This window comes from Pundamilia nyererei, unplaced genomic scaffold (genome assembly GCF_000239375.1).
Source record: "Pundamilia nyererei isolate P.nyererei 1_Seehausen unplaced genomic scaffold, PunNye1.0 scaffold00014, whole genome shotgun sequence".
In the NCBI taxonomy this organism is placed as follows: domain Eukaryota; kingdom Metazoa; phylum Chordata; class Actinopteri; order Cichliformes; family Cichlidae; genus Pundamilia; species Pundamilia nyererei.
In genome coordinates, this window is record NW_005187415.1 from 5,604,618 (window position 1) to 5,615,664 (window position 11,047).

The 11,047-nt window shown below is 39.6% G+C and overlaps 2 protein-coding genes across 2 annotated transcripts; both read left to right on the plus strand.

Annotated features, from left to right (window-relative positions):
* Positions 1-11: 11 nt before the first annotated feature.
* Positions 12-6,086, plus strand: pwp1 (PWP1 homolog, endonuclein). The gene is made up of 15 exons (XM_005725282.1): positions 12-278; positions 418-476; positions 565-716; positions 803-888; positions 1,021-1,117; positions 1,245-1,355; positions 1,463-1,593; positions 2,643-2,710; positions 3,218-3,314; positions 3,420-3,481; positions 3,572-3,683; positions 4,590-4,680; positions 5,024-5,145; positions 5,238-5,343; positions 5,489-6,086. Exons 1-15 carry the CDS (start codon positions 213-215, stop codon positions 5,581-5,583), a joined length of 1,455 nt encoding a protein of 484 aa, XP_005725339.1. The 5' UTR covers positions 12-212; the 3' UTR covers positions 5,584-6,086.
* A 637-nt stretch (positions 6,087-6,723) lies between these two features.
* Positions 6,724-9,888, plus strand: mrpl42 (mitochondrial ribosomal protein L42). The gene is made up of 5 exons (XM_005725283.2): positions 6,724-6,870; positions 7,313-7,376; positions 8,624-8,708; positions 8,911-9,071; positions 9,778-9,888. The coding sequence occupies exons 1-5, from the start codon at positions 6,792-6,794 to the stop codon at positions 9,821-9,823; spliced, it is 435 nt and encodes a 144-aa protein (XP_005725340.1). The 5' UTR covers positions 6,724-6,791; the 3' UTR covers positions 9,824-9,888.
* Positions 9,889-11,047: the final 1,159 nt, after the last annotated feature.

Here is an 11,047-nt window from a genome sequence, read left to right on the forward strand (position 1 = left end):
TTCCTCTTAGAAATCCCAGTTCAGAAGTCAAGTTTCTCTGCTACATTTTTGATCAGGCAGATTTTTCAACGCTCCTCAAACGCCATCAAGACGCGTCGCAGGACCCAGTGAAACTCACATGTACGCCCCCAGTGTGCGTGCCTGAGGTTAAATAGTCTTTTAGTGTGTAGTTTATAAAGTTTTGAGTACATAAACCGCACAGTTTGTCCGCAATGAGCTCCCAGATTACTTGTATCGGGTGGGTAAAACGAGGCGTTGCCAAGGAAACCCCGGATAAAGTAAGTAACATTAGCATGTTAGCCGACCGGCGGCTAATCTGTCAACATGGCAGTGCCCAAACCTTTACACGTATTGAACCTCGAGTAAATGGCATATATATTTTAAAATAATAAAGCCACTTTTAAAATTTAACTCTAGGTTGAGTTGAGCCAGGAGGAGCTCCAGCGAATCATCACTGAAGCGAAAGAAGAATTGGGGTATGTTAAAGGCTCACTGCTCCCGTGTATCCCATCGCACTGTGCCTGCTGTCATGTACTTTTTGTTTACTTCTTTGAATGCCCCCAGGGAACTGGCAGCTGAGGACGAAGAAGAAGATGCTGAGGGTGTACCCGTTGAAGAGAGTGATACTGCTGAAGTGCCACAGGATGAGAGTGAAGAAGGAAAGGAGGATGAGCTAGCAGAGTATGGCCTGGATAAATATGATGAAGAAGACGCAGGTGAGGAAGGGGCAAGGTGCTCTTTGGTTATTTGAGTAGATTTGCTGCTTCATCCCATATCTTATGGTGCTCTGCCTCTGTTTTAGTGACCGCTAATCTTGGTGACAGCCTGGCTGGACTCACAGTGTTCAGCTCTAATGAGGAGGATCCTTACATCACCATCAAAGACACAGTGAGTGGCCTCCAAAAATAAGTGCATGCATTCTGTGTTGTGCCTGAGGAGCTGCTATAAATGTTAAAACCCCTCATTTGTTTTCCAGTGCAAGAAATTTGTGCTAATTATTTTGGATAACTTCCTTCCTAGGACCAGTATGAGCGTGAGGACTTTCAAATCAAACCCACTGACAACCTGATCCTGGCAGGCAAAGCAGAGAAGGATTGCTGCAATTTGGAAATCTTTGGTAAATGCCTTCATTTACTGACCCAATGGACAGATAACAGAGGATTGTCTTCAGCAAATAGAAGGAAATTTTGTTCATTGGATACTGCTGCTGTGGCTTAAAATAAGCTAAATGTGTTACTTTGCAGTTTACAACTCAGAGGAGGACTCCCTTTATGTTCATCACGATATTCTGCTGCCAGCCTATCCACTGTGTGTGGAGTGGCTAAATTTTGACCCAAATCCTGCAGAAGGAACATGTAAGAAATCATCAATGATAAATGCAATGTAGATAAAGTCTCTTGTTTCGTTGTATAGGACCTTTTAGCAAACACTGTCTCCTGTTTGTGTGTGTGTTACCCTGCAGCTAACTATGCAGCTGTGGGCAACATGACCCCTCAGATAGACGTGTGGGATCTGGATGTGGTGGACTGTTTAGAGCCGGCCTTCTCTCTGGGGAGCAAAAAAGCCTCAAAGAAGAAAAAGAAGAGCAAAAAGGTAAAAACCTAATTAGTGGTTTTATTCTCAGCAAGAAATTGAACCCTCAGATGCCCATCAGAGCGAGAGTGTGTGAATTTCTATCGCTTTCATTAAATCCTGAATTGATTTTTAAATGTAAATGTATTTTACCAGAAATATCAGAATCTCAGGTTAAAACTCACAAAACTATTTCAACAACTGCCAAACAACTAAATAAGGAAATGAGAGCAGGTAAAAAGATGTAAACAATGTGTGCGGATCCCCTCGTTCACCTGACAGCACGTACATAGACACGACATCAGGTGAAAGCTGACGTCTTACAGATTTGAAAGCTGCAGGTTTCGTCACTCTCTGACCAAAATTTACTGAACCAGCAACAAAAGAAGATCAAAACTACGCTTCACGTTTGAAAAACATTGTCATGAATTCCCTCTTACTTTCACTGTTTTGCTTCCACCAAGATAAAAATCACACTTCCTGCACAGCCCTCTCTCTGTGTACTCAGAGACCAGTTTACCATCAAAAGTCTCCATTTTCTCCATTATTCATTTGCTCATTACGCACCAGTCTACCGTTGTGTACAGTGCTGTCGGCCGCTGTAACCTTGCTCTGCTTCACTTTAGCAGTATCAGATAATATTCATATGTTGATTTGTGGTTTTCTTCAGTTTTTGATCTACTGCAGAATATTTTTAAGCCGGTTATCTGCTATAAAAAGTCAGGACAGGAAAATCTTCTTCATGTTTTTCTGTGTTTTATCCTCAGTTACTTTGAGGCAAAGGCATCTGCTGTGATGCTGGCACCTCTAATGAAGTCTCACAAGTGACAGATTTGTTTTTGTACATATAAAAAATATGAATATGTACTGATAAATGATCATAATTATATTATTTCTGACTGTTTGAGTCAAAATTGAATTGAATCGATTCAGTTATAGAAATCAAATAGATACCCAGCTCTAGTAGAAAGCACTAGCACCAGTCCATTTAGTAAACTCTGAAGGGTTTAATATAGGCTGAGACTGAGTTGGTAATTAACGGTTTCTGTCTGTTCTTCTAAAAATAACAGGGGGCAGCAGAACCTGTTGAGGGGCACACAGATGCAGTGCTGGATTTATCCTGGAACCAGCTGGCCAGGTCAGTATCAGATTGCATTAATATGCATTCATCCATTTTCTACCACCTATCCTCATGTGGGTTGCGGTGCAAGGAGTCTAAACAGAGATGAACAGGCCTCCGTTTACTCTCGGAAAATTGACCCATTTCTAATGGAGAGCCCAGATTTCCTGTAAATGAAGCTAATTTCCTCAGCTTGTATCTGAGCTTTTATTATTTCAGTCTCTACCCCTGCTTCTTATCATAGGTGAGGGTAGGAAAGCAAGTCAACCAGTAAGCTGACAGCTTTGCCTTCCCACTTTGGTCTCTCTTCACCACAACAGACTTAAACATGCTGCATCAGTTCATCTTTCAATCACACGATCCACTCTTCCTTCCACTTGTAAACAAGTCTCAGAGATACTTGAATCCCTTTACTTGAGGCTGAGAGATGTGCATATACTTTGTTTATATTAGATGCATGTGGTATAACTGTACGTATCTGTACAGCAGTGGGTCTTTCCTGAAACACAGTCCCCTCTTTCTTAGGAACGTGTTGGCTAGCGGTTCTGCAGATGAAACTGTTATTTTGTGGGATATGTCTCAAGGCAAGCCAGCCACAACCCTGCGCAGACACACTGATAAGGTATTCAATGAGAAATAAAAATACAATTCACAGTTTATATTGAGTGTTGCATTCCCAGAAATTACAGCCTTGAGCTGCTGGGTAACAAACATGTTTGTCTTTCAGGTCCAGACGTTAACATTCCACCCGTTCGAAGCCCAGACTTTGCTATCAGGATCTTACGACAAGTTCGTGTCATTTGTTCTCCTCACCACCAGATTTTATAGGAAAATTTTGGATTGACAAAAGTTTGGAGGCTTAACATGTTCTCTTTACAGGACAGCTGTACTTTATGATTGTCGCAGTCCAGACAGCAGCTATCGGACGTGGAGGTTCAGTGGCCAAGTGGAACGTTTGGTCTGGAACCACTTTTCACCCTGCAATTTCCTGGTGAGTCCTTAAAACATCCTCCAGGATTCTTTAATAGACAAGCTGTGCAGAACACAGTAAAATGCATTTCAATTTACAGAGCATCCCAAGTTTTCTAAGAAACAAGTGCTATTCTCAGCTCCCATAAAAGTGCCAGTGCTCATATTAAATGTCATTTGTTTAATTTTGTCTGAATATGCAAAGTGTCATCGCCACTGTTTGTAAGACAGTTTATTTAAATTTTCTTTACATACAAATTGTTTTTAACTGTAACAATGACTCTCACATCAAAGGTGAAGCTTTTGCCTGGGCCTGAAAAGGTGCTGACTTGGAATATTGCTATGCTATGACATTACATAACATAACATGTTATGTTATGTCAATTTATCTCTTCAGTAGAGAGATAAATTTGGCATTTTCCCTATTAAGAAGTGTGTCACTCCCTTGGAATTTTTCAGGGAAATGTAAGGTGATCAGGCTTGGGAAGCATTTGTTCAGCTGACACAGAATGACCCATCTGTTACGCCTTCTCCCAGCACTGGTGCTTCACATTGATGCTTTTGGCTGACGTCCAGGTCATTTTCAGAGCTCGACCAGTGTAATCACATGTGGAGATGTGGTTTATGCTAGGGAAACCACTTTTGTTTCAGTCGCATTGTTTTCACCAGACAATAAATTACAGATTTTTTTTTTCTGCTCAGTTTTTTGATTTTTCATCAGAGGATGAAAAACAAAATTATACAAAAGCATCAAAGCTTAACCGCATTAAATCACATTCCTTTTAAAACCCAGCTGAGCAGCTGTGACTCCAGCTGGTGTGTGGTCATTGTGCAAATGACTTTGCGTATCTCATTCTGTTGATTTTGTCAGTTCTTCATAAGCTGTGTGCTTTACGTGTGGGGTTTTTTTTTTCTTATTATTTTTCAGGCGAGTACAGAGGATGGTTTTGTCTACTGCCTTGATGCACGCTCAGATAAACCGGTGTTCACACTGAGGGCACACGATGAAGAAGTGTCAGGTGTGTGTGCGTTCAGTCTCTTTTTTCAGTTTAAACTCTAGATAAGCTTTTCTTTTGTAAGGCTTTTTTTTCTTGGAAATGAGTCATTTGGGAACATATGAAAGCATTCCTTGACATTATTCATACATACCAGAGAAATGTGGGAAAACTCGTGGTTGGCTTTTTTCCATCATCATCTCAAAACCACTTCCTTTCTGGAGGAAATCATGAAGACAGTTGGGTAACACTGAGGCTCTGTGATTTAGCCCAACCAAGTGGAGCCTTCCTTTCCTTGTGTTCTTGAAAAGATACAGTAATGACTGTGCTATAGAAACCACGCCTAACCCCCTTTGAATTCCTGCAGGGTTGGCCCTCAGCAGCCAGATTAAAGGATGCATGGTCACCTCTTCAGCTGACAAACATGTTAAGATTTGGGACATTTTAGGCAACAAACCCAACCTGGTGCACTCGCGGGATATGAAAATGGTAAGTTTGTGGTGTGTTGTGGATTATTTTTCCATGTGTATAAAAAGTGGTTGTTAAAAGATGTTTAACCTGACTTTGTAACCTGTGATCAGGGTGTGCTGTTTTGCGGGTCATGTTGCCCCGACCTGCCCTTCATCTATGCCTTTGGGGGACAGAAGGAAGGTCTGCGAGTTTGGGATATAAGTGATGTTGCAGCAGGTAAAGTTAAATCATTTGTAAATCATGTGAAATTAGTTCCAAAAGCAACTGCACGACTTGTTCTGTGGTTATCTAAAGTGGCAAACATTTATTTTTGATGCTGTTTCAGTTAATGATGCTATAATGTTGTTGTGACTGCTTTTAGTGGCCGAGGTCTTTGGCAGTCGAGAACGCTTGGTGGCAAGTACGGGATCACAGGCATCCAGCACTGCAGCCACATCTGACATGGAGGTCTCCTAGTGACAGTCTGGTTAAAATGGATAAACTGAGCTAATGTGGAAACACATCAAGCTGCCATGCTTGAGGTTTCTTTGTGGAAGCTCCACTGAGAGGCTGGCCAACCTTTGAAAACCAGGCTCAAAGGAACCAAAGAGCTCAGTTCAGCCACATATGAGGCCGCTGACAAGAACATTTAAAGACTTGTTCAGGAAAGTCGAGGAACAGTTGCTCTTATATTAATATAAGTGGACTTCTTTGGATTTTTGAATGACTGGGTGAAATTTAAAATCAAGGCAGTTTTTTTTTTTATGTACATTACCAATGTAATATGCTGCTTAGATTACTTTCTCAAGAAAGCCATGCACACTGATCTGAACAGTGGTTTTATACCCTTTTCTGCTAATAGATAAAAATTTTGGGGGGAAAGTCTGTACAGTTATTTGATTTGGCTCAAGTGTAAAAATAAATAATTAATGGACTCATCCAACTTTCATATATTCAAGAAATAAACACAGTTCATTAGATTTGTGTTGATTTTGTTCTTTGGTTTTCAAACCACTTATGAACCACTAGATGGATGTATTAAGGATGTGTATGGATGTGCGGTGTTTAAATATTTATGTGGTTGTACTGTACATTATTAGCCTGTAATCTTTTTTAAAAAAAAGTAAAAGACTTTCTTTTGGTGTTTTGTGCTAAAATGTAGTGCATTTAAAAACTGGACCTAATACTAAGAATATATAGAAAAATAACCACCTATAATGTAAAGTATGAAACATAAGAATTCATAAATGTTTCAGTTTACTGTTAGTCACCAGCAGGGCTGAGTAGTAACAGACTATGAGCAATCAATGTTTTTAAATCATATTAAAGAAAAGCATAGAAAATAAAGGTATCACAAGTACTACATGATGCATGTGCGCACTGGGAATTTGAACTGTGACTATTTGTGGGGATCCCAGGGTTCAATTGTATTTTATTTTAAACAAAACATTTCCAAGATATTTAAAAATATTTTATGTAACAGCATGAAGTTCAGTTCATTTTGGAGATTTTGAAATAATCCAAACATGTTAGATGTCAAAGAAATTTGAAGTGAGATGCAGGAGTTACAAATAAAGCCAGAGTAGAAATATTGAAGGAGATGGGTGTAGCAGCGGAACTATTGAAGCAGAGTCAGAAAGCAGAGACGGAAATATTACAGTGTTGCACATACAAAATAATTAAGCATGGCGTCGGGTCGTTTGTGCAGACTAAATAGTCTCCTAACGCGACTCTCCGGTCGCACTCGTTTATCGTGTGTACAAAGTAAGTTTTATGCTTTATTTGTCATTGTTGGCGGTCATGTGAGTGTACGCGAGTTTACAGATTTAATGGTTAACAGCGATGGCAGCGGTGAAAGCTAACGGGCTAACCTTGACAGTTTAGGTGGCAAGTCTGACTTCACTGTCCAAAGCACAGTGTGTCTGTACAAACAAACAAACAAAAACTCGCTACGAATAATTTAATATATTACAAGTTTACACGTTTCCTAGTGACTGTAAACGTACCACATGTTGGGCACAGTAGCAGCATCATGTCTAGTATCTGTGTTTAGTAGTTCCTGCTGCTGCCTCCATCCTTGTGTTATGGTCTCTAAGCTTTCAAGAGTTTCATTTATTGCTAAGAAGTTGAACCGTGTCCATTTGTGTCATTAGTTGTCTGGACTTGTGTTACATCTGTGTTGGTTGTGTTTGTTTTCCTGCTGCAGCTTGTTTGGTCCCAGCTCGCCAGAAGTCCAGTGTTGGTACTACTTCTCTTGATGGACCTGAATGGTTTGTATTTGTCAAATTAAGATGAGATGAACAAAGACGAAAGTAGTTAGCTTACCTTGTGGATTAGAATTAGCACTGCGCGTTGTATTGTCCAAAAGTCTTGAGCAACAATTTATTTCATTACTTTAAATTTTGACTCCAAGCAGCCAGATGTAATGTGTTGTAATTTTTAAAGAGGCCTCAATTGGTAGTTCTCCTTCTTTCTGAAGAACTTTGAAAGTTTTTCTTTGGTCATTGGTGCCTTTTTCACACTAAATTCACTCCCTTTCTTATGCATGACATAAGGAAACATAAATTCCTTATAAAGACAACCAACTCAAGGGATGAAGTGTATCCTTAAAAGATCGAAGGAAACTGAACAAGTGGAGAAAAAAATCCAACAAAGACTTGACACAGCATGCCTCGGTCGATCCATCTACTGTTCACCAGTGCCTCATCAGAAATGGTTTCAGTGGAAGTTCAGTTCATTTTTAAGGAAGAGAAAAGGCTGAAGTATGCCAAATTACAAAAAAACTGGACTGAAGATTTGTGGCATCAGGTTTTATGGAATGATGAATTAAATTTTAAATCTTTGGTTCAAATCATCATCAATATCTGCAGAGGAGGTCAGGAGAGAAGTACAACAGCCACTGTGGAGGGTCTGTCGTTGTTTGGGGGTGTTGGAGATCTTCTCAAAATAGAACAAACAAACTCAGAAAAGCATCATAATGTTTTGGCTTACCACATAATACTATCAGGAAGGAGCCTGATAGACAACGGCTTGACTTTTCAGCATGACAATGATCCCAAACACACTGCCAGTGCAGAAAAAGTATGGCAAAACACACAATGGAACACCATCAGTCATGATTGGCCTCCCCAGAGCCCAGACCTCAACATTATTGAAGCAGTGTGGGATCATTTTAATGGCTAGTGAAAGAAATGCAGCGAATATCCAAAGAAGAGCTTTGAATTTCCTTCAAGAAGCCTGGAGAACTATTCCTGAAGAATATTTAAAGAAATTACAAGAAAGCTGCCTAAGTGAGTTCAGGCTGTGTTGAAGAATAAAGGTGTTCATACAAAATAATGACTTTCAAGCCCATTAGAATTGTACAAACCTAAAACTGGTGTACATATTTCCCATTTAACTAGCAAAATATAAAGAATTTGTTACTCTGTGTTGTTGGAATAATTAATGAAGTTTAAAAAAAATGTGACAACTACTTAAGTTTGACATAGATACTAATCTTTCAATTTTTTGGCTTTAGTAATGTGGATATTGGTGTGACCTCAGATGGAAAAACCATAGTGTGCTACCATCCCACTGTGGACATTCCCTATGAGCTTACCCAGGTAAGGCACTACTGTGTAGGTTTTTTCAAAAGTATTCTGGATATAGTTTTAGACCTGTTATTATTTTATAACAAATAAACTTGAAGTATCAGACTTACAGCCATTAGAAATGATGTAACTGTTCTGTGCACAACAAGTGAAAAAGCTTCAGGATTGCAATAAAACACTGTGTATTTACAAAACGGGAAATTAATCTTTGCAGCCTATAGAAAGACCAGACCCAATGGCCAACCAGGTCGAGACGCACGACCAGGTTTTAAAGGCCCACCTCAGCAAGGAGGTGCTCAAGGACAACGGCCCCACAATAGAAGAGCTGAGCAAGATGTTCTTCACTACAAAACACCGCTTTTATCCAATTGGACAGTAAGTACACAAGTAACACACACATAGGCAAAGGTCTGTGATGAAAAGGTTGGTGGGAGATTTGCCCAGATGTTCTTCATCTGGTCTCCCTTTAGTAATTTATTGTTGATTTATTCCTCCAAAGTTTACATTTGGATCAACAAGATGAATTATGTATAGAAAATTGTTTATCTGGATATATCTATGTTACAGGTATTATTGGTATTGCATAGTCCCGATCAAAGCTTAAGACCACTTGAAAAATATTTGAAGTGATCAGCACTAACGGCAGAACTACTTATTACTGAGCTCATGTTTGGGTTTTCTGTTTTGGGGTGGTTACAGGTCTTTTGTTTTTTTTGCATGCTCAAAAAAAGGTTTTGTCTCACTGTCATTTCTTCTTGTTGCATGTGGAAGCTCTACCTGGAACCTTGTTAAGATCCAACCATGTTTGTTTGTAATTTTTCAAGTGGTCTTAAGCTTTTCGTTCCCTTGAAAGTGGGTTACTCAACCTTGTTTCGTCTGTTTGCTGATTTAACAGTGTTAGCACAGCAGATTTAGATGAGTTACCAACTTTGATGAGGAGACTCTGTTGCTCCTTCTGTTGTTTTTATTCATTGGATGATTGTGAAACTGTAAAAGAGCTGAAAGAAAATGTGCTCTCTCTTTAAAAATGCGTCTGTACTTGTTGTTCTGTATTGATCGTCCTCTGTTTTTTTGTTCACAGGTATCGAAGGCGACGCATAAATAAGGACCCACCAAAGGACAGATAGCTACCAAACAGCAAATGATATCCTTCTGTTGTCACTATAATGTTAAATAAACTGTTAAATAATAAGTTAGTAGTTACTATTTTTTTTATGCAGCCACTACACTGGACTTCACAGTTGCAGTAGAATTTTCTTTAGACTGATGATATAAAGCAGGGGTTCTCAAGTAGCCTGGCAAGTCACACGTGTGTCTTCAGAGTTTCCAGGTGTGCAGGTGTACAGATCCATATCAGATATTGTGATGTCATTATGTTGGCTAGCAGCCACCTACCAACCTCCTTTATGCACATGTAAACACCTTTTTATAAAGGTGTCGTATCATTTTCATTTCATGATGGTAGCATCTAGTTCATATCCCTGAAACTTTAATTATGAATACCGATTTATGATGTGAACGTGTTGCCTAGCAACCAAAGAGTGTTGTAGCAACGTAAACATAATGAATGAAAATTAAATTTACTATATTTGTGCTCAGCAGACATTGAGTTCTCATTAAAGAGGTACGCTGAACAGCTATGCTGAAAAATATAGGAACCCGTTAAAGAGACACTACTTCTGCTACCTAACTGTTAGCATAAAGGACAACGTGTGTGGGGAAAGTGAATCACTTTCAAAGCACAACTACCTGTACAACACAGCAGCAGAAGAAGAGGGGAAAAGTTCATTCTCTTTAGGATGTATTTTGTGGGTGAACTGTGGTCTGAATGTCACCCGCTTGAAGCGGGTTGTGGCAAGTGATGAGTGTGTCAGTTTTAACGCAAATGTCATAATGCACCTCACATCTGATCCACATTTGGTAGATCTGTGGCTATGATGTGTCAGTTGGATAAAAAAACGTTCTTCAGTCTGTTGGGCAACAGGTCAAACAGATAGTGTCCAGGGTGAAAAATGTCTATATTGATTTTAAGGCTTTTTTAACAACATCTTGGTTTTGCAATCTTGTTGAGTGTAACATAGCAGAAGCCCACTCCACAGAGCTGAATTCTCCACCTTTCTTTAGCCTGCTGTCCACACACTTAGATTCCAAAAGATGCATCAAGGCAACTCAGGATTTAGTGCCTAAAATTCTTTGACACGCAGACTAGAGGAGCTGAGAATCAAACCATCTATCTTCCAGTTGGTAGATGAACTCTACAGTGGGGCAAAAAAGTATTTAGTCAGCCACCGATTGTGCAAGTTCCCCCACTTAAAATGATGACAGAGGTCAGTAATTTGCACCAGAGGTAC